Source organism: Lingula anatina, chromosome 1 (assembly GCF_051362555.1).
Source record: "Lingula anatina isolate TDL-2025a chromosome 1, LinAna3.0, whole genome shotgun sequence".
Lineage (NCBI taxonomy): Eukaryota > Metazoa > Brachiopoda > Lingulata > Lingulida > Lingulidae > Lingula > Lingula anatina.
In genome coordinates this window covers 51,036,545-51,060,959 of record NC_141767.1, presented here as the reverse complement: position 1 = coordinate 51,060,959, position 24,415 = coordinate 51,036,545, and the positions used below count along the sequence as shown (strand labels likewise).

The 24,415-nt window shown below is 36.0% G+C and overlaps 2 protein-coding genes across 2 annotated transcripts in view; both read left to right on the top strand.

The window, feature by feature from the left end:
- Nucleotides 1-229: 229 nt before the first annotated feature.
- On the top strand, nucleotides 230-16,359 carry LOC106153732 (WD repeat-containing protein 91). The gene is made up of 16 exons (XM_013527807.2): nucleotides 230-567; nucleotides 2,681-2,945; nucleotides 3,253-3,375; nucleotides 3,818-3,900; nucleotides 4,118-4,257; nucleotides 4,433-4,697; nucleotides 11,846-12,053; nucleotides 12,301-12,332; nucleotides 12,488-12,582; nucleotides 12,712-12,808; nucleotides 13,161-13,255; nucleotides 13,408-13,558; nucleotides 14,165-14,273; nucleotides 14,743-14,855; nucleotides 15,119-15,316; nucleotides 15,577-16,359. The coding sequence occupies exons 1-16, from the start codon at nucleotides 448-450 to the stop codon at nucleotides 15,724-15,726; spliced, it is 2,244 nt and encodes a 747-aa protein (XP_013383261.1). The 5' UTR covers nucleotides 230-447; the 3' UTR covers nucleotides 15,727-16,359.
- A 3,304-nt stretch (nucleotides 16,360-19,663) lies between these two features.
- LOC106153727 (E3 ubiquitin-protein ligase RNF38) overlaps nucleotides 19,664-24,415 on the top strand; it is a 31,680-nt gene continuing 26,928 nt past the window's right edge. Inside the window, exons 1-2 of the mRNA XM_013527794.2 lie at nucleotides 19,664-19,842; nucleotides 23,442-23,802. Of these exons, the coding sequence (XP_013383248.1) occupies nucleotides 23,466-23,802 (337 nt within the window). The 5' untranslated portion in view covers nucleotides 19,664-19,842; nucleotides 23,442-23,465. The remainder of the gene's footprint in view (nucleotides 19,843-23,441; nucleotides 23,803-24,415) is intronic.

Here is a 24,415-nt window from a genome sequence, read left to right as displayed (position 1 = left end):
TATACACACTAGGGACATGCTGATAGTAGACAGACAAGTTCCAAGTATTCTACAACTTGGTAGGCAACCCTCACACTGCAATAGAAAACATAAATGCATTTCATTTATATAGTGGAAATTCGAAAACTTCAACATATGCCACTCGCGAGAACTACACGTTTGATTTTTCCCCAGTCAATGACAACATTGAAAGTGAAACTAGCGCCAGTCTCGTTTTCATACTGCACGTTTACAACATTCACGTTTCCGGTTTATAACTCGACTCGACTGTGTCAGTTGGATGCGGCCTTTTGATGATATCCTCCTCAATTATCTTTAATAACAAATATCAGTTAAATTCATATGCAGTTAAGTTTGCATTAGTTTAGGCTTCTCAGTTGCAGCAGCTGTTGATTGTGTTTCATATCTGACATTGATAAATGATAATCGGGTCAACCTGCAGTAAAAATGGCAGCTACGGGCCAGTTGGACGATTTAGTGAAGGATTATTTGTTATTTAGAGGTCTCACGTCAACGCTACGAGCTTTCGAAAACGAACTTAAAAATGAGAAAGACAAGGGATTTCGTGTAAGTGAAACAATAATTGCACATTACACAGCAACCTGATGTAAAACTGACACTGATTCATGCATGTGGCATTTGGCTTAAATTAAGCAAACACTGCCATGGCGGTGACCCAAGTTTCCTTATCTCAGTTAAACCTTTGTGACTATTTTACACAAATGTTGGAATCAGAAAAACTTATTTACCAAATGTCTATATAATTCACGAGTTCTGATTTTGGTTGGGGTTAGCCTTAGGTCTTTGAATATGCACTACTACATGGCTACCAGGACATGTACATTGTACCGTACAGCGTACTAGTAGTACTACATGTACAGCGAACTAGTACTTCTAGTGTTACAGCACGCTCGGCTGTCACCTTGATTGGATAGTAAACTATGGGCGGCCAAAAGGGCAAAAAATCCTGTCGTCGATTCAGTTATGTTTCGTCGATTCACTGCCTTCCCATCGATTCAGTTTCAAGTTTAAACGATCCTGTCATAAATTCAACATCTACTTTCGTCAATTCAACTGTCAAACATTTCTCATCTACGGTGTATTAAAACCAATGCTGTCACTATTTTCGTCGATCGTCTAATCTCGTCGATCGTCCAACTAATCTCGTCGATCGTGTAACTATTCTCATCGATCGTCTAATCTCGTCGATCGTGTAACTATTCTCATCGATCGTCTATTCTCGTCGATCGTCTCATCGATCGATCGCCAGATGGCGCTGCGGTAGCACATTGGCCTATCACATGACTATCAAAATGGCAGACAACAAAATGATTGCTAGTGAAATAAGAACATTTTCTCAACAATTTCAATTTAAGTTGTTAATAATTAAAAGATATTCGGTTGTAGGGACATTATTTTCTAGTTGTGCTTAACTCTGAACATGGCTGGCCGAGTTAAAAAATTACCGCGTGATTGACAGACAGAAGCACGTGTTGCTACCGCAGCGCCCTCTGGCGATCGATCGATGAGACGATCGATGAGAATAGTTACACGATCGATGAGATTAGACGATCGACGAGAATAGTTACACGATCGACGAAAACAGTTTGACGATCGACGAGATTAGTTACACGATCGACGAAAATAGTGACAGCATTGGTTTTAATACACCATAGATGAGAAATGTTTGATAATTGAATTGACGAAAGTACATGTAGATGTTGAATTTATGACAGGATCGTTTAAACTTGAAACTGAATCGATGGGAAGGCAGTGAATCGACGACATGAATTTTTGCCCTTTTGGCCGCCCATAGTAAACGGTTGTCGTAAAATCGCTAAATGATATTAAAACCCGGTGCATAAACTTGAAAACCACCAAGGACTACCTTAGACTGCCACATTAATCCAATACAATGCTAAAATAAACTATAACAAGTGGTTAAAGCCTTCAAACCGAAAAGTCGTAAAGTCCCCATATACCTCCATAGAGACAATAAAATAGAGTAAGCTTGTGAAACAAGAATTTACAATTTTAAACAGAATAATCGAAATAAAATACTGCCGGGCATCGGAGCGGCCTAAAACTTGGCACGCTTACCGCAAATACTGCAGGCTACATCATCCTGTCGCTCATTTGTAAATTCCGTGCATGGCATACGCACAATCAAACTGTATATCCAAATTCCACCTCTGATGTTTAAGTCGGTCCACTCTAACCTCCCATTATGAAAAAGAAGCCATGCCATTGGACAATGCGACCTCTGCGGTTACGTCATTTCCTGATTTGGATTGTGGAGTGGACCGAGTCTAGGTAGTCCTAGGTAGTTTTCAAGTTTATGCACTGGGTTTTAATATCATTTAGCGATTTTACGACAACCGTTTACTATCCAATCAAGGTGACAGCCTAGCGTATGTTACAGTATTAGTGTTGAATTTATTTGTAATAAATGTGGATTTTGGACTTGATTAACTTTGATTAATGGTTGACAAGTGCATTGCAGTTTTAGTTATGCATGGAAATTCATTTTACTATTTTTTCTTGGAAAATTCCTGTATATTGTTCAGCATAACTACATGTACTGGACATCCTGCACATTTACAAACTTTTAATTTACTTCTTATAATTAAAAACTAGAAGGTAAATCATAACAAGCAAATGCACATTTTATTCTTTGTAGGTGGATAAAATTATTGAACAGTTTCAACTGTATGTAGCAGGATATGAACTAGCACAACTTCGAGAATACTGGGCTTATCTTGACCGTCGCCTCTTCTCTAGACTAGACCAGGTGTATGCATCAAGCATTAGAAAGCTGGAAGTTAGCATGCTGAAATATTATCTTATCAATGCTGTGCAGAATAATAGGATGGACAGAGTGTCTGAGTTTTTTGAAAGACTTTCCTCTGAGCTGCAGAACCAGGTTGAGTGGAAAGACTGGTTTGGTAAGATTCCATGCACACAGTGGCAGGTGCTCTTGCACCCTCCGCTCTTCACCACCACCATAATAAATAAGAATGTCTGATAACAGATATAGTAAATTTGATATTAAAATATTTTATGGGTGGAGACAATTGTATAAAATTAGATTTTATTCAGTGCAAGCCTGTTGAGGGCATTTGCATTGATAATTGGTCATGTCTAAAAAGTCATGGTATAAATTTTAGAGATTGTTTTGAAAAAGTAATGCAGATATAAATGCAGACAGATATTAGTAGAATAATGAGGATTAAATTCTATTTTTTTTTTCAGTTTTACCATTCATCAAGAATCCCGAAGAAAACCCATCTTTTAGCATGTACTTTACTAAAATATGGCTTGATACATTCCTTCTGTCACTGCATAATTTCCTGAATGTCATATTCCAGAGCATGCATATCCTTGTTAATGATTGCTATATAGATATATATGGGTCAGATGGGTAGTCTTATAATTAATTTGATGTTGACAGATTCTAGTATGTCATCAAAAGCAGATCATTGTCAGGCAGTATATGATATGATATGATATGATACGATACGATACGATATGATACGATACGACACGACACGACATGATATGATATCATCTCCTCTTTATTAACATAAATCTTTCAAAATTGTAAGTATGTATGTTATGTAAATAATCCAAGGACATCATTCCTTATTCATTTGTATTTTGCTTACTGTAATGCACTTTGTTGTCTATAGTTATACAACTTGAGTTTTTAAATTATATAAGAGGATGATTATTATTGACAGACCTCTAAGAATGAAAATATATTGGTTTGTATGTTAAATTTTGTCATATTCATTTTGTCATACCTTAACAAACTTACCTCTTCCGCCTCTTTTGAGTTTTAAAGAAGAACAAGCAAAGCTAGCACAATTACAAGATGAGAATAATATGTACAGTGAACAGGTATTGTACAGTACATGTATTACATGTACTTATGCTTCATTTTTTAAAGATTACAAGACCTAATCTTTTTGTAATTAAGGTATTTTGATGTTACTACCACGGTGTATATATATTTTAAGTAATTTTTTGTCAAGAAACTCCATGTGAATCATTATGAATGTTTACATGTTAGTTAGGAACTGTTGCATTACAAAGTTTCATTTTTATGAATATGTAGCTGACTGCCCTTATGGAGAAAAAGCAACTAGAGGAACACCTCAAACGCAAATCAGCTGACCGTGGCGTTATAAGAACTTCTAGGCAGGATGCCATTCAGGGCAGCATGGAACTTATGGATGAATTTTATACTGGAACACAGTAAGGCTACAAGAATGTTCTTTCTTAGATGGTCGTCCAATAATTTGAGTCTGATTTTATTTTGGCACCTATGTCCTAAAAATCACACACTAGTAAGAACATCAAAAATGAAAAGAGACTTTTGTTGTGCATATGTGTGTATATTTATCACAGCCTTGCCATTGCTTTCATATAGGGATACTGTCACTGAAGAACCCAAAAGAAGTAGCCATCCCAAGCTCCAAATTAAGCCTTTGTTTCATAACATTAGAAAATCTCTCCCAAACACTCTTGGACATTTACAAGGCAAAGATGATAACCCTATTTCGAAAGCAAAAGCCAAAGAAATTAAAACCAAAAGCAAGGCCCAGAATTCTCCTCCCAGAAGGATGAAACTGCAAGAAGAGCATGAAAAACAACGACAGGAACTACTGGGCAAATCACAACCAAATAAAGAAAAGGTAAGCATGTAGATTAAGAATTTATGTATGCTTAACATGGTGTGGAGAAATTTGAGGTTTTTAGTGGGATTTCTATATATTTCATATACATTTCATATATATTTCTATATATTTCATTGGTTTGCACTTTGAGCCTGTTTTCTCGATTTCTTCTCTTGCATGTAGCATTGGATGCTGTTTTGGTATTTTGATTTATTGCATATGTCTGAAGTTTCACTGACTTGGTTGAACTGACTTAAATAAAGTGACACAATTGACTGTTTTGACTTTTTAATTTCCTCTATACACTTTATGACTAACTTAAATTGACTCCCATATGCTATGGGCGGCCAAAAGGGCAAAAAATTCTGTCGTCAATTCAGTTATGTTTCGTCGATTCACTGCCTTCCCATCGATTCAGTTTCAAGTTTAAACGATCCTGTCATAAATTCAACATCTACTTTCGTCAATTCAACTGTCAAACATTTCTCATCTAAGGTGTATTAAAACCAATGCCGTCACTGTTTTCGTCGATCGTGTAACTATTCTCGTCGATCGTCTAATCTCGTCGATCGTCCAACTAATCTCGTCGATCGTGTAACTATTCTCATCGATCGTCTAATCTCGTCGATCGTGTAACTATTCTCATCGATCGTCTATTCTCGTCGATCGTCTCATCGATCGATCGCCAGAGGGCGCTGCGGTAGCACATTGGCCTATCACATGACTATCAAAATGGCAGACAACAAAATGATTGCTAGTGAAATAAGAACATTTTCTCAACAATTTCAATTTTAGTTGTTAATAATTAAAAGACATTCGGTTGTAGGGACATTATTTTCTAGTTGTGCTTAACTCTGACCATGGCTGGCCGAGTTAAAAATTACCGCGTGATTGACAGACAGAAGCACGTGTTGCTACCGCAGCGCTCTCTGGCGATCGATCGATGAGACGATCGATGAGAATAGTTACACGATCGACGAGATTAGACGATCGACGAGAATAGTTACACGATCGACGAAAACAGTTTGACGATCGACGAGATTAGTTACACGATCGACGAAAATAGTGACAGCATTGGTTTTAATACACCATACATGTAGATGAGAAATGTTTGACAATTGAATTGACGAAAGTAGATGTTGAATTTATGCCAGGATCGTTTAAACTTGAAACTGAATCGATGGGAAGGCAGTGAATCGACGAAACATAACTGAATCGACGACATGAATTTTTGCCCTTTTGGCCACCCATAATATGCTCTATCATGTGAAAAAGTCAAACATCTGGATCATAAAATAAGTTTTGCTTTGCAATTTAGAATGGTAAAGTGGCACACAGATATGTAGCTTAAACCCTGTTTACACTGGGCTGGCGACACATGGAAATTATTTTTGATCTACTATAATCAGCAGTCACAGCCTCACAGGGTATCGCCATGGGATTGCAAGGTGGTGTCCAAGTGATCTTATTAGTCTCTCTTGGATCGCATTCACAACGAGTTGAGCCAGACTTTACAAATCCTGGGGACTAAATATGGTAGACGTACATGAAAGAAAAACCGCCTAATCTTTTAATAGTCTCTCCGCCTCTCACACGCCTCCCCACATGTCGTCCCTGCGGGGTACAGTCATTAAATCTCGGCTCCGTTCGCCATGCGGAAGCTACCTGAGAAATATTAAATGTGCAAGCTCATCAATTAAACTTCAACTGAAGAAGGGGAACTAGCTGATCAGCTGACCCAAGACCAATGAGCATGCGCACTTAATATTTCTCAGGTAGCTTCCGCATGGCGAACGGTGCCGAGATTTAATGACTGTACCCCGCAGGGAAGACGTTTGGGGAGGCGTGTGAGAGGCGGAGAGACTATTAAAAGATTAGGCGGTTTTTCTTTCATGTACGTCTGCCATATTTAGTCCCCAGGATTTGTAAAGCCTGGCTCAACTCGTTGTGAATGCGATCTTGGTCTCCATCATTCTTGCTTCATCAGTTGCCCTGAGATTTGCGACCAGTGACAATTACAAGAAGCTATCATTATGTGATAACAAAATCTCACAGGTCTAAAGTCACTTTCCAGTGGGTCCCACAGGTTGGAATATTGGTACACACCTAATTCACTTGCATGCAGTAGTTTATGTTTGTGTAACATTTGAAGAATGTGTCACTTGCAAGCATTATAGAGAGCTTGATGTTTAATGAAAACACAAATAGGCAACCAAAGCAGAGACAAATTGAGACTTGCTAGAGTTACCGAAATTTCTGTGATTGCTATGGTCATGGAGTGTCACAGTCCGATATAAACAGGGTATAATTAGTAGCTACCCCTTATACTTAAGTTGGGTGCTATGTTACTGATATGCTGTACCTTAGCCAACTCTAATGTGCCTAGACACATCTTTCCTCAAAGCATCTTTTTTTGCTTTCTGCAGAACTTACCAATGTAACCTGCCTTCTTGGAACCAGCCACTAATAAGTTAACAAAGACACATGATGATGTTATACCACAGCCAAAATTGCTGATTCCATTCCTGCTCTGCTTTCCCACTAACCAACCAGATGGTGCCACATGTGTGCCTTGTTTGCATTTGTCTCAACAAGTAGAACTGCCTGAGTGTTGTTTTAGGTCTTTGCATGGTGGCAGTTATTGGAAAATAATTGCGGGATATAAAATTTGTGATTATTTGTTTAATTTGTTAAACACACCTACACATCTTCTCTTATTTTTGTAAAATTTAATTTTCAGTCTGTAAAGAACAGTTGTAGTTGTGTAAAAGAAATATTCAGAATTTTGTTAGATTGCTAGCTTTAGCTTGAGGATGCTATATTTAGTCCATGCTTTCTTTGGAGATGCATTCAGAGATGTCTGTGCATCAGTTTGCAAAGACATTTTTGTTAAAGTTTAGATTAAATCCCTTCTGAAAGGGGACAAAAAGAAGTGCTATGTATTTGCTAGTACATATAAGTTCCTTCATACACCAAATGGAATATAGCTTTATGTATATTGATGTTGTCAGACATGACACTTTTTGCCAAGGGTTTGTTAATTTTTAAGGCATACATGTAATTAAAGGTACGTCATTTACTTTAAATTTAAGCTTTAGCTTCTGCTTGTGAGGCTACTCCTATCTCAACAGATTAAAGTGGAGATCCTCTTTTTTTGCATGTTAAGGTTCTGTTCAATAGTACACATGGGTTCTACAAATAACAGTTAAAAGATTTCAGAAATGACTATGCACAATGAAGATTTAAAACTTTTAATGGGTAATTTGTGGTTTCAGGCTACCTGTCTGGTTATCTTTTTCTATTATCCATGAAATAAAAAAAACAAAAAAACAACAAAATGAATGTAATACCATTGGCAGGTTTATCTTTTCTATGGTGTTTTCATTTTGAAAAGTATAATGCTCAACAGATATTTAAGATTTGACCTTAAGGCTTAACTGACCTGATTGAGAAAGTTTGTAGGAATAAAACCTAGTACTAGTACTTGTAGCTTGGATTCTTTAAGATAGGCACAAATATATGCAGTATTAGATATAGTGGCATGTTATCTTTGGATACTTGTATACTAAAATTTGAAATTTGTTGTGCAGAAGTCAAAGTTTAGTTTGTTAATTATTCTAAACAAGAATATTCAGTTGTTCTGATTGCACTGAGCCAGTTTCCCACAGAATGGTAAGTCCTGTGGCTTATGGATAGAAATGGATATGGTAAAAACTTCATTAGAAGATGATTTTTGGCTGACATAGTTATTTTCACTTTGAAAAATTTGTCAGAACTCAAAATAGACGTGTCAGTTTTAAAAATTTTGTCATTGTGCATAGTAGCCATGTACACCCAAGCCACACGGCAACTGTTTAGTTTAGGCAATAAAACTTGAGTCAGGAGAACCTTGTTGTTTACCACATGCACTTGCATAAAGACTGATTTCTGCCTCTTAAAATAATTGGATTTTTCAAGTTTTTATTGTAGATTGGTTTTTGCCCATTTTGTTACTTTTTGATAATTTATTCCATTTCTACATTATGATTGACAAGTTAACCTAATCAAAACCATTTAATGCGGATTGCAAATTAACCAAGTCTGATAAATTTACTTTAGAGGTGAAACTTCTTGAAAAAGGTCAAAGTAGTACCCTGTAGAGAAATTATTTTGTTGTGACTGAGAATATGCTAAATGTACCATTGTTAGATCCAAATCAAAGTGGTCAAAATAGGAGAATGTTAATATAGAGCTCTATAAGTACTGTATGTGAGATTTAAGACAATTTTCCTAATTTTTAAATTGTTTTCTTTCAAAATATATTTTTTAATGTTCACCTGCAGTTATTACCTGTACAATGTATGCAAATTGTCTTGTGTTAAAGGCCATCAGTAAATAAAGACGTTTCTTAAACACAAATATTATTCTTTTGCCAAAGTTAATTGCAACCCATCTCATTAGAAGTTCTGAAAAAAGACAAGTAAAATGTGATATGTGTTTATTGTACCACCAGCGTAGGCGCTGGCGGTACACATGGTTTTAGTCCCGACCCGTATGTTCCGCCGGCTCCTGCGGCTCCTGCGGCTCCTGCGGCTCTGCCGCCAAGTCACCGTTACCGCTTCTCCTCCTAGACGGTAAGGGCCTCCATACCCATCTCTTGGATTTAGGTCACCTATAATCTCAACTCGTTCCACGTAAAATTTGGGCTTTGTCGGTATTGGGGTCTAGGTGTGGCACTCATTGCAATGCACCCTTGTCCAAAAATGGCAAAATTAAATGCTAATTATCTCCCCTACAGAAGGAATTATGGGAAAAATTTCTACAGACAGCTTTCCAAAAGTCATATGTGTAGATTTCAAATATGCCCTTGGATTTGACCTTTGACCTTTATTTTAAGGTCAAACGGGCCAAAATTTTCAAAAAAACAAAATTTTTGCCGAAAAAAAAATTATTTGCGGTCTTATTCAGACACCACACAGACTTAACTAATAATATTAATGGAAAGTGTTACCCTTCAGGTCATCTTTCATCTCCGTGAATTTGGGGTCAATCGGTGCATTTTCACGGGAGTAGCGGCCATAAGATATCGAAACTGAAAACTGTCTCTAATTCGGGAACCGTTAATGCTAGACACCCATTCTTTTTTGCATTTTGTAGAGCATGTAAAGCCCAACACTGGGGGTGGTCTCCGTTTTTTTGTATTCCATACGGTTTTCAAGTTACGCTGTATCAAAAAGTACATATTGGTGGTGAAAGCAAAATGTGCAGTACGGTAATGGATAATAAATTTTGAACTCCGGAAAAATAAAACATAAGGCTTGGCAAAGCAGACAACTTGTGGTCAAAAATGACATTATTTCAACAAATTTGAACATCTGGAACTTCAGAGCACCTCCCATTTCAAGAATTTTGACCAAAATGACCTTTTCTTTATTTTAATTAATTTTTTTTGTAGGAAATTTATGGCACATTATGGTAACTCCAAAATTATAACATTTAGTCCCTTATATCTCCAAAACTGGCAGAGATAGGTCCATAGTTACTATTGAACTTGAATAGGAAGTCATATACTGGCAATCTAAATGTGACCTTAAAATTGACCTTTGACCTACTTTTCACCATGAACTGAACTTTGCAAATTTTGCTTCCCATTTATCTCCAAAACTTGCAGAGATAGGTCCATAGTTACTATTGAACTTGAATAGGAAGTCATATACTGGCAATCTAAATGTGACCTTAAAATTGACCTTTGACCTACTTTTCACCATGAACTGAACTTTGCAAATTTTGCTTCCCATTTATCTCCAAAACTTGCAGAGATAGGTCCATAGTTACTATTGAAGTTGAATAGGAAGTCATATACTGGCAATCTAAATGTGACCTTAAAATTGACCTTTGACCTACTTTTCACCATGAACTGAACTTTGCAAATTTTGCTTCCCTTTTATCTCCAAAACTGGCAGAGATAGGTCCATAGTTACTATTGAAGTTGAATAGGAAGTCATATACTGGCAATCTAAATGTGACCTTAAAATTGACCTTTGACCTACTTTACACCATGAACTGAATTTTGCAAATTTTGATTCCCTTTTATCTCCAAAACTGGCAGAGATAGGTCCATAGTTACTATTGAAGTTGAATAGGAAGTCATATACTGGCAATCCAAATGTGACCTTAAAATTGACCTTTGACCTTCTTTTCACCAAGAACTGAACTTTGCAAATTTTGCTTCCCTTTTATCTCCAAAACTGGCAGAGATAGGTCCATAGTTACTATTGAAGTTGAATAGGAAGACATATACTGGCAATCTAAATGTGACCTTAAAATTGACCTTTGACCTACTTTTCACCATGAACTGAACTTTGCAAATTTTGCTTCCCTTTTATCTCCAAAACTGGCAGAGATAGGTCCATAGTCTCTATTGAACTTGAACAGGAAGTCATATACTGGCAATCTACATGTGACCTTAAAATTGACCTTTGACCTACTTTTCACCATGAACTGAACTTTGCAAATTTTGATTCCCTTTTATCTCCAAAACTGGCAGAGATAGGTCCATAGTCTCTATTGAAGTTGAATAGGAAGTCATATACTGGCAATCTTAAAGTGACCTTAAAATTGACCTTTGACCTACTTTTCACCATGAACTGAACTTTGCATAGTTTGCTTCCCCTTTATCTCCAAAACTGGCAGAGATAGGTCCATAGTTACTATTGAACGTGAATAGGAAGTCATATACTGGCAATCTAAGTGTGACCTTGAAATTGACCTTTGACCTACTTATTATCATGAACTGAACTCTGCTAATTTCTTTCTCTTTTAACTCCAAACCTGGCAGAGATAGGCCCATAGTTACTATTGAAGTTGAATAGGAAGTCATATACTGGCAATTTACTGTGACCTTGGAATTGACCTTTGACCTACCTTGCGATGAACTTAACTTTGATTGTACCATTTTTAGTAACATATATATTTTTTGCATATTTTGAAAATTCTTGTTGATTGCATTTTTACAGCTTGTCAAGCACAAGACTGGTGGCTGTGTTCCTTATTTTGTATATGTGGGGGTCTATATGAATGCGCTTGCTCCAGCTGGTGGTACAATATTCGGAGGCGGTATCGCCTCTCTGATCCTCTAGTTTGTCACTGGTAAAAAATTGTTTTATGATGTTAGTACCTTTTCTTAGATTACAACAGATGGCAGCGCACAGTATTATCGGAGTTCCAAAGAACCTGAAGGTCAATTTCGTCAAGGATCAAGTAGTGATTCAAATAGTTCAGCTAACCAGAGGATGCAGGAAAGGATAAATATCCCTACATCATTTGTGCAAAAAGAAAGTAGTCAACCTGTAAAAAGGATACCTTCAGATCCTCTTTTGTCTTCAGCAATTTCAAGTAAGTGTATGCTCTAATAAACATTACATCCATCTTGAAATAAACTTAGCCTTTCTTCTGCATGTGTTTCAAATAACAGACTGAAAAAGTCAAACCTGTAATGTTTTCTATTGCTGGGATGTCTGTCCTATTGCAACTTTGTTTATTTACAAAGGTTGAAAGCATAATATTACAAATAACTATAGTGTCAATTGGAACATGGCTTGAGGCCTTCTGAACTTTATTAACGTGTGATTTTAATTTTCAGATACAAAATCTCCTTTTATGTTATTAAGTCAGGTGAGTGTATTTATCAGTAGTTTCTGAATATTCCAATTTTTTCTGGTGGTTTATTATATGATGCTAAAAGAATTCCTTTAAGTGGTAATTTCTGTTATTCATTTAAATGTAAATGTGTATTTGTAGTGATTAGCTTGGACATTTTAACTTTTTAGGACAACTACACCGAGCATCGATCATCTATCATCCACTGTCGCTTCAGCAACACTGGACATTGCATTGCTAGTGCAGATGTTGACGGCATTGTCAAGTATTTCTCTCTCTCTCTCTCTCTCTCTCAATTTAATTTTTTTTATTTGAAATTGAAATATCATTTGAATGCTAGTTGAAAAACTAATGAACTGATATATGTTCGTAAATGCCCCTATATATTTTACAGAGTTTGGTCTCTCCAGCCATCTCCAGTGACTGTTGCTACCATCATATCAAAATCTGGTGTTATGTCCTTGGAATGGGCAAGTCCGACTGATAAACTGGTAAGTTATGACTGCATATGTGTGGGAGAGTGCAGAGAAAAATTTTGCTCAAGAGACTGGATTTGAATATAATTTTCACTCAATGGACAGTTTTGAATGTAGTTTTTTTTTTTTAAGTTCCTGAAAAACAAACAGATGTACCCAATAAATGCATAGGACTTTGTTTGGCCAAATATTAAATTATACGAACCTAAATTTTCATATTATGCTTAGTTAAACCTGTATGTAATCTGGATAAAACAAATAAACTATATTGAGATGCAAATAAGTAGAAAGCCTTTTAACTATTTGAGGTGTGGCAATTTAAGAAGATGGTCGTAGAAATATCATTGATATTATGTTGTTCTTTCAGCTTCTCTTTGGAAATAAATCTGGCTGTGTCAGGTTGTATGACATTAAGGACAAAAAAACAACTTGTGAGACCATGGTTGATGAAGTCCATCCAAGGTTAATATGTGTCAAATATCAAATCACAAGAAGCAAAACAGTATTTTGTGTCTTCTTTTGAAAGACAGATAATTCATGATACTATCTTTCATAATGTATTTGGCATTTGCCCAAATTAAATTGAGTAACAGCTCAAGATATTTTCATTCCAGAGTTGTTTCTCTCTCTTACTCTGCAGTTCAGTGCAAGTTTGTGTGTTCCTCAGTGAGTCGTGGCAGGTACTCTTCAGAAGGACAAGCTGACAACTCTGTACAAAGGATGGGCAAAGTAGCATTGTGGGATATGAAAACAATGAAGCTTGAGGTTATTTTTATCATATCATTAAGTATTTGAGGCAATTCAGAATGAGAAGAGCCAAGTGCTAGCTAGGCCAGGACCTAAATTTGGCGGGCCTACATGAAAGGAAGACCGCTTAATCCTGTTATGGTCTCTCCGCCTCTCACAAGCCTCCCCACGCGTTGTCTCTGCAGGGTCACAGTAATTAAATCTTGGCTCAATTCAACTGGTCGAGGGACAATGTGTGGAGAGCAGTGTGAGAAGCGGAGAGATAATTACAGGATTTAGTGGTCTTTCTTTCATGTAGGTCTGCCATATTCAGGTCGTGGCCTAGTTAGCACTTGGCTCTTCTCATTCTGAATGGCCTCTTTGCCTTTAAATAAAAGACATATGTTAAATATTGGATTGCCACTTGCCATATACATGTACAAAGGCTATGGATCGACACTTCAAAAAAAAAAAAAAAAAAAAAAAAAACTAACAGACATTGAAGCAAAATTTCAAATAAATTTCATCAATTTTACTGCATACGGCATAAAATAACATACATTTGTGTTAAAATGATTTTTGTATATGTGTGGACTTTGTGTGTGTGTGTGTGTGTGTGTTCTTATCTCTCCCAACTTTTTGCAGAAAGATCTTCCTATGATCCCAGGTCCAGTAGCTGTGAATTGCACAACATACAATCACAATGGCAACCTTCTCATAACTGGGGCAGTGGATGGAATGATTAGAATATTTGGTTAGTCTTTAAATATTCCATCATGAACTTCAAAATAAAAAAAAGAAAAGTGGGATTACAAAAATTCACTACAAAGTGTGCAACATGCCATACATATAAATGTTTTTTTTATATTTTTATTGTAATTTGAATTGTTTAAAACATGGTTACATCCCTTTACACCCCTGCATTGTAACTCCCTCGCACCATTACTACACTGCATGGTTACTTTACAACAAGATAGATTAATGTTAAAACCTTCCTTAAAGAAGAACAATTTTCCAAAAATATACTGGTATGTTCCCAGGACCCCAAAGTGACATATTTTTTAATTCATCATTCAAAATGCATGGGAGTATTGGTGTCGGAGAGTGTCAATGCAGGCAACATAATTTTGCTTAATTTGCTGGGATTAGCAAGTGGAGATGTAACAAATCACAGATGTAAAGACATGACCCCGCTATCATTACCTCAAACTCGAATATTGCAGACATGAGGAGCTACGACTGTATTGCTGCCTGGGGGGCGCACTTAGGAGAGGTCTATTCAGTACAGTTCAGCAACGATGAAAACTCTTTCTATTGTATGGGATCTGATGGAAAGGCGAGTTAAAATTATACATGTAATTTATTATGTACAGACACAGATGTGTCTGTACATATAGCCATCATCTGCGTCTGTCGTCGTAGCCGTGCACTTTTATTTTTTAAAAGTCATTTCTTTCTAACTCACATAAGAGCAACAGGCAATCTTTTTATAATTCTTTTTTAATTAGCATTAAAGGGTATCAGTCCTGACATTAGTGACACTCTTTGCCATATGAATCTCATACTATTAAGAGATAATAAGATGATCTCCTATTTTAGTTTCTTCAGTGGAGTGTTCATAAGATGAGCACAAAGATACAAGACCTACCTCTTCATCCTGGTGCTACGGGGCCATTTACTGTGACAGGGCCTGGTGGTTATCAACAGACACAGAAGCCCAAGGGAAAACTGTTTGCTTTTGACTCTGATGGGAAATATGTACTCACTTGTGCGGACACAGGAGGGAAAATTTACAAGGTTAATCAAAAGCTTTTTCAAACTAAATGACAGATGCCTTGAAAATGTCTTGTCTAAACACTTGCTGTAAGAAAGATATCTAACATAGTTAATGCTTATATGTTGTTTGTTAAGTAAGTCCTATCATGAAAGAGAACTGTTATATTGCTATAAACCCATGAGAGTTTAAATCCATGTTAAGAGTGAATGTTGTAATTTATTTCCAATAACTTACATTATTTCCAATAACTTACAATTTCAACGTTCTAATTTTATTGTAGGTTGACAATGGTATGACAGATACTATGTATCTCAGTGGTCATAAATCACCAGTGGTCACTGTGGACTGGTCATCTGCAACAGACACCAAGATGTGTCTTACAGGGTCCATGGATGGTTCGGTTAGGGTCTCTGCTCTTCTTAGTGCCTAGAGAGGGTGTAACATTTGAATCTTAAGTGGCCCCCTTACAGTATTTGCAACTTGGTTGCAGTGATATTGGGTGTAAAATATGGAATCAACTGTTTATCAGTGGGACAGGCAGCTAGGAGGTGATAAACTTCTCTGGGCTGCTAGAGTAGGCATGTCATTCAGTTAATCTGATTGCCTTCACCAAGCCCCAGCTGAGTTGGATTATTCTACCTTGTATCATAGTTTTAAATGCACCCAATAAGTTCCAAATGCAAAAAAAAAAGTGAAACTTCCACTTCTGAGAATATTATTTTACTGTATCTTCCTAGTTATGTATTGGCATGTGTTTATATTTGAGATGAGTTGGTTTTATTTTGTATAATGGCAATGAACTGTTTAGCTTAACATAAATTATGGAGGGGAGGTGGAAAAAAAATGAGGTGCCTTTTATAATCACATTATTCTTGATCAGCACAATCCGTGTTGCCCCTGGTTTTAACATTGTTGAACTTTAGATCATTGTATAGCTGGAAGGATTATTTATAGCTGGAAGATATTTCACTTGTCAGGAATTTTCAAAATGACAAGGCTCACATGTTACTTGTATGTTGATCAGGAGACAAAGGGTTTTAAATAATAAATTTGAATAATTGTCTTTTTTGTTATATTTAACAGATACATAATAAAGAATGTATTAATGTTTCTTGCCCCATATTATATTTGATGTGTAAAAGGTATAACTATTAATTTTGGCCAAAAAAATGGACTTTCCTTGGAACAAAAATTTTCCCATATTTACCAGTTTGTCCCAGTTTTTTTTTTTTCCTCTTATGAGATTGTTACAGAGAATAACCGCTTATGGAGATCACATGGTCCGATTACATGCACAGATTTCAGAATAATTGCCCTAGCTGCTGTTTTGGAGGTAAAAAAGAATTAATTATATTTCTATGAGCTTTTTACAATGTCTATGAGACCATTCTCACAGATATTTAGATCGATCTCTGGGGAGTCTCACTAAATTGCTGTCAACTTGGCTGGCTTAAATGTCCGTCACGCCTAGTAAAACTGTCAGGGGGTAATTATCTGCTAGGCCTGTTTGATTTTCCAAGGCCTATTTATTACATCTCAATTTGCAGAGTCAATGACCTGCAGATGAATTAATTTGCTTGTTGTGAAATGCATATTAAAACGGGGTGTCACAATTCCTGAAACTTATTTTAAATTAATAATCAAAATGTGTTCATTTATATGAAGAAATTCACTGAAGGTACTGTTAATCAAGGCAGCCTTTATGACATTCATACCCTATGATGCACAACCACTACACATGTCATCACCATTTACTCACACAAGTGACACAACCAACACTCAACTTTTGGTATTTAGCTTTTCTTGGAGGATAAGTGGGCCCTAAAGAGGGCCCGAAAAAAAAAAAAAAAAAAAAAAGAATGATAAAAGAAACTGCAGTGCACTTGCTACAGTTGGTGTGATCTTCACAGCTTCAGTTGAGGTCTTTGGGGTTGACTTCTTTCAGCAATTGTAGAGATGATCTGGTTTAGATCCTTTGAAGAAAACTCCTGTTGCTTTGTTCCACATTGATTGTGCAATTTGTCAGCACCATTTTAACAGATATCACAACTTAGTCGCCTTACAATCATTATTTTATCTGCTTAACAATCAGTTGCTTCACAAAAATGTGCAGAGCTTTCGTCAACACGATACTTGTTTGGTCACAGAACATTATCTTAAACCTTGGTCTTTGAATAAAAACAAAATGAAAAAGAATGCAATTTCTAAAATATAAATTGCAATATTCAGAAAATTGACATATTTTCACATGCCCTCTACAATTGATTTAAGAACCTGTATAAAAATATACTTTTTCAAAAATATCCACCAAAGAGCTCGTATTTACATAATTTTATGTACATTTACACATTAATGAAACTGCTTAGAGACACCCATCCTTTAACTACAAAGCTTAAAGCTGGAATATAATTAAGTCACTGAAAGGAAGGCATATTAAAATGAAAAGAAAACATGAAAACCCAGTCAATTAAACAGTTACAAATTAAAAATTTTCTAAAAGGATGATTCAAAAACTTGAGTTACAATGCTGTATATTCATAACTTAGAGCATTCAAACCATGTACATAAGTAATATCCAACACATTGGGAACAAAGTACAATATGAGCCGATACCAACGTGGGTATACTAATTGAGAAAACCATACAGTGGTGCCAAACAGAACAAAAAAAAAAAAAGTAGAACTTAAACCTTTAAAAATTGATTATTTCTATCTGAAGACATTTTTACAAAAAGTTTAACTATGAAAACAAGACTGTACATCTTCTGGTAAATACACAGTATCAATATTCTGAATACTGTAGAAATAGAGGACTTATAAAAAGCGGAATTGTGCCATTCAGTAGTAAAGTCATACAACATGCGTAGCTTTCAGTGACTTTCATGTAACAAAATGTACACAAAACTTCAAAATAAGATAAAGACAGAAAGATGATTCTATAAGAAAATCCTAAATTACTTTTTTACAAGACATACATAATCTATACAAAAAAAAGAGAGATCATGAGATCCACATTTTAATTAAATTGCATCAATTACATTTGTCATATTACTTGACAGGTTGTTTGTGGAATGCTTATTTGACTACAACCAGTCAAGTCATAATACTGAATGTCGATGTACAACCTCAGGCTTGGACTTTGAGCATAAATTTCAAGTGATTTGTCAGTTCATCACAGCGTGGAGGCTTATTCTCTTCATTCATAAACCAGTGGACTGGTGGCTTTGGAAGCACCTTTGGTGATGGCGGCTCATTGTACTTAGCACCTGCATAAGCATTTGGCACAACAGGTCCACCATTCACAGGGCTTGGGGATTTGGAATGCATCACAGTCTTTGGCGAGGCGCCTTGCTGGTACCGCTGGGATGGGGAAACTCTTCCGTGCCTCGGCTTAGGTGAACCCCTATCTCCATTAGCACAGAATGGCAAGTTTTGAGTATTACTAGGTCGCCTGCCATTAGGCAATGTAACACTGGGTTCCTTCTTTGGCGACTTCATCCTAGCCCAATTATTCTTCTTCGTTGGGTTGCACATTTGTCAGTTAATAAAATTCCAATATTTGCACGCTGACCTTCAAATTCTTACAAGCACTAAGTGTGAAGTAAAACAAGGTCAAATACCCGTCTTATCGAAAACCTGCTGTTTAACAGTAAACACTCTGTCCTGTTACCCTATCAACCTACTACTGGGTAATCAAAAATACCCTTTCGTCAAATTAGATCACTAACTTGCAAAACTACTTATCAGGGCAAACAAAAACCTTAGCTCTACAAAAAATTCAATATGGCGACTGAAGTCGAATTGTGACTAAATATTTAGTCAAAAATTACTGCTGAAATCAATGAGATTTCTCCACAAAACTATATTCACGAGATTTTCTGGCTCGTATGCTTTCAAACAACGAGACCTGATGGTGGCTCTTCTCCCTCTCTCTTCGCTACGATCGCTTTTTCTCTTCACCTCTGCGCTAACTTCTTCTCCTTCCTCTTCATCTTACGATCAACTGATAACAATAAACAAAGCAACAGCCTATAAAATGGGTATATTTGATCATGTGATCAAGTATATCCAATAAGATTTGCGATATATTTAGATGTTTGGTCATATGACCATTGCGTATAAACTACGTCATACTTTTTCTTTGCAGCAACTTTTTTTCCTTCTTTCGGTCACATTCGTAGATAAAATATTCAATTCAAGAAACATTTTTTTTGTTTTTTTTAATGTAAGCACATTTCCCTTCATTCAGTTACAGTCATAACATCTAATGTAGTTCTGACTATTTCTGACTCATTTTTTTTATTTACGGACATGAACCGAAGTTGTCCGGAGCAATGATGACTAACTTCGTAAACGTCCGTAGAGCGGATTTTCCTTAGGAAGTGACGTCACCCATGTAGGCGGGGAATCCTTTGTAGCACATGAATGATTTGATGTGAGTTGACTCGACGAACGGAGTCCAGACGATAAAGCTATTTTGCTTATACCCAGTCCCAAAAAAGTTAAAGACTGATAAAAACAATTGGGATTGGTTTGGTATTAACGGCGTAAGTATCAGTTTTAGATTTTATTAATTTTCCTTTAAAAAACGAAAGATATAAGGAACGGGGAACTAGTAAAAGGATCGGCACTGGGATTGGTGCATTGTGGCGAGGCCATCTTGCGATCACACGAAGGGCGTTTGGAATTCGGTCATAATGTCAGTTCTTTAGTATATAAGAATTCAAAGCATCAGTACAGAAAAAACACCAAGTGTAAAGTGCAATTGATAAAGCTAAGTTCTTAGAAGCGTGGAATTTATGTGCACTCCCGTTCACCATTTTGTATTTGACTGGTATCAGAAAGTAAATAGAAGATTCGGTGCAAGTTTTAATACCATATACATATGATATATACACCCCTGTTCTTAATTTGATACCAGTCTAACAACTTTTATCATTTGAAATATGTATGGCCCTATAGCACAATACAGCATGTAATTAATTGTTGATTTTATATAAATGGGAAGCATTTTCCACTTCATATATGGACGGCATTAAACTTTTTATGTTTTTGTTTGCTATCGATCATCCCGAAACGTTTACATATTAAATGAAAATTGTTTTCAGCAGTAATACATGATGAGAATGAAAATCATCAGCTCTTATGGCAAATTGAGGAAGATTCCTCAAAGGCTCAAGAAGTGGCAGACTAGCATTTCTTCATGGATATTTTTGAGTTGTTTTCTCTTAAATTCTGTCAGATTACACTTACAGTCTGTTGCAAGATAGAATTCACCATGTTTTGGGTATCACTTTTTTACTTTCTAAGAAGACATTCATTGTGTATAGGTTCAGCTTTAATTCCAAGTTAACACTACCTCATTCAGATTCACACATATTTTCAAATGTCCAATATGAAGTCACACACTGATAATTGAAACCATTTTTTAGGCCTTTTTGGATGATTTCCATTATAGGTAGTCTTGATATCTATGTGTACAAATTTGAAAACAAACACACACATTCACATTCAAAGTTGTTTTGTAGTGTTCTTTTGAAAGAAAAAATGGCCTAAACTTCCTTCTCAAAGTCGAAATTTGATATGTTGATAAAATTAATATTGATAAAGTCATCTAGCCCCTTATTACTGGCACTTTAGTTCAAGGAAGAACCAATGATTCGAATTATTGATTTGAATCAATGCCTTTTCATTGTGAACACTTTAAAATTGTAAGATATAAGATAATAGATAAAATTGATCTCATGACTAGACATTGAAATTCAAATAGAAATATGCAGATCCTTTGTGAACGAGACGTTCTGTGATTGATAGCCATTGCATAAACTAGTACTTAATTATGCCATGCTTTACAGTTTTTATCTTTATTTCAAAGGAACTCTTTGGTATTACGGATGATTCATAGAGAATCACATAGACTGAATTTAGGGAATTCAAGTGGAACATATTTAACAAAAAGGAACAAGGTGACTTTGGCATATGACATTTAAGAAAAATTCTTGAAAGTGGAATCAAAATTTGTTTAATGAAATATTTCATGCCAGTAATATGTTATGTACTCTCTACGTGTTTTGGAAACATTTGTACAAGCAGAAAGATGTTAAGGTCTGCTGTTGATACCTTTATTGTATTTATATACATTTAAGCATATTAGATGTCCAGCGGGAAATGCTGGTAGGATAAACATGCTAGGCAACTCTACAATAGTATAGTATATGGTTTTGTATCATAACAATATGCTTTGAAGAACTTGGAGTAAAAAGTGTGGATGCAAACTATAATAAGGATTGAAATTGGTTTTAAATAATCATGTCCAATGAATCTTGCCTGAATTAGATATGAGAGAAGAAAGAATTTATTAAAATAGGTAGATAAGCTGATCTGTATGCAATCAGTATAATAAATTGGTAGAAATAATTTCTCTCATAAGACTCACTTGTGACTTGCCTTTTTTGATAGGCAATCGTGTTATATGGCATTTAATGGATCATAATAATTGAAGCAAGCGCAAAGTGGTGCTAATGCATATATTGCATTCATATCCTTGGTTTTGGCTTCTAGGAATGTTATTTTTGAATCTTAACTTATTTATTGTGTAACTAAAAAGAAGTTTCACAATTATATGTTTTTTTGTACACTGACCCAACATAGCCTACCCATTCTTTCATATATTTGTACTGATACCATACAAATATGCACATTTTTCTTAAAGGATGAATTAATTTTTTTGCAAAAATACCCCACCAACACACTGTTTTCACCTATGAATTGAGTGCAAATAGGCACATAATCAGTAATCAATCAGTAGGCCTTATGATTCATGACAGAAGGTTGATGATAGAAATGACAAAATGTTACATGAAAAAGCATTACTTATACATCAGTTATTGAATGGGCTGGCAGTTGATGCTCTGCATTTTACATTCTGTATATGTTCACTGCATACACACTCAATATTTTATTCAGTTCCACATGCACATACTGTAAACAAAATCTGTAAACAAATATAATAGGCATGGGTTTTCAAGAGAAAAATATTCTTAACATTACTAAAATATGCACAGAAATATTAACAGTGGATTTTATTCACAGTTTTTTCCATTGTCTTTCAAGAGATATTTCTAACAAAGAGATTGTCTTGTTGCTGTTGATGTTAGCTAGTTAATACACATACCCTCATTAGTACCAGTAAAGGTCAGGGTCTGTATATGTGGGCAAAATTGTGGAAGTTTTAACATAGACCACATTCAGATTCATATATCATAGTAGCTGGGTCAGCCCAACTCTACAGGGGGATTCTTGCTTAGGTGCAATCGGTGGAATCGGCTTAATTGTCTGACATGCCTCCTTGAACAGCTAGGGTGTAATTAACTATTGTGTGCTAAATAAGGTGATTCCACTGATTGCACTTTAATGAGAATACCCAGAAGAGTTGGACCGACCCAGCTAGTACGATGTGTGAATCTAAGAGCACCTGTAGACTAGGTGGCTTGAATTGGGCCTCGCACCTCAGGGTACACTTTGTAGACTGACCATATTTTTACTGATCTATAACACAGAAGTACATCTTTTCTCCCTTTTACTGCCTACTATCTTTACTTAACTAAGGGACATGTATGGTTTATTCAAAGAGTAAAACAACCCCTTATGAGCATATTTGTAAAGAATGCAGACTTGGTCATTTAATATCCGATGCAGATGTAGTGATATGTCTGCAGTCAGGGAACATTATGTGACTTGAATTTGGGTGCATAGCAACATAGAATGTAAGGAACAGTTTACAGCTACAACCAAGAAATGCATAAATGTATGTATTTATTTTACCCTGTTTAATCATTGTTAGAATTTCAGTGTACATTTTTATAAAGGTTGAGAATGCAATAGGGTAGATAAACCTAACTGTTTGTTACAGGACACATATGTGAGAGAAGGCATGCATCAAATTATCTCCACTTTGGAGCTTCGCCATCTGTCTGATTGCTGCATAACATTGACTGTATACCCATGTGCAGGAAGCCAGATTTAATGGGATAGAACATTTTGCTTTTTCTCCCAAACAGTATCAACTGTGTACTTTCCATGTATGTCTGTGGTGCTCTTTCCTACCAGTACTTTGATGTATGTTCTTTCTTTTCTCATTTTCTAGGTTAAACAAAACAGAGCCCCAGCCATGCCAGTTGCCTCTCAAAATGAATCCCAGATGACAAAATTACATCAGATCGTACCCAAGCCTTCCAGCTGCCATGACGCACAACTAGCAAGTGATTTAGTCCACAGTCTTGAAGGTCATTGTGTGCAAGAAAGGCATACATTTGGTGCAGACGTTGTCCCCATATCACCAGTCTCCTCTCAACACAGTGGACCTGACAGTCCAGCACATTTCTTCAACACCCAGAGCCCTCCTATCATCAACTTGAGTCCCAATTTGAGTCCTGCAGAACCTCAAAGAACCTCACCTGTGTATGATCTTAGAGAGACGACAAGAAGGAGAAGTAGCAGTGTACAAGGTGGGTACTTGTCAACAAAAGTTCCATTTATTTTGCCATGCCTAACTCATTAGGCTTATTCCCCCCCCCAAATACATTACTATGTTGTTTCAGTCTGCAATTTAAAACAATTTTCCAGTTCTGATTCTTCAGTTCTTGAGCATTCTTCAGGTCAATGAAAGTGTGTATTGGTCTTATTTTGTTTGTGTGGATACATTTTAGTATATTTAGTCTATGTGCATTATGATATTTTCTTGTCTGCATTGTAGTGTTTTTATGTTCTGTGTTTATTTCTATAAAGAGGCTCCTGGTAGTCACAGTTAATAAGATGCTATTTCTATGAATGGTCATGTACTGCAGCTCTGTTTGTTACAACATAACACATGCAAGGTAGAAAGAAAAGAGTGAATATATATATATATATATATATATATATATATATATATATATATATATATATATATATATATATATATATATATATATCCTTGAAATTGTTTTGTGGAATTGTATAGGTTGCATTGTAACTAGTTGGTTATGCATAAGTAAGCTTGTGCTTTAAGCAGCTTTCAGCTTCTGACATTGAATGAGAAACCATAAGGTACAGCATGCATGCACACATTCTTGCACCCTG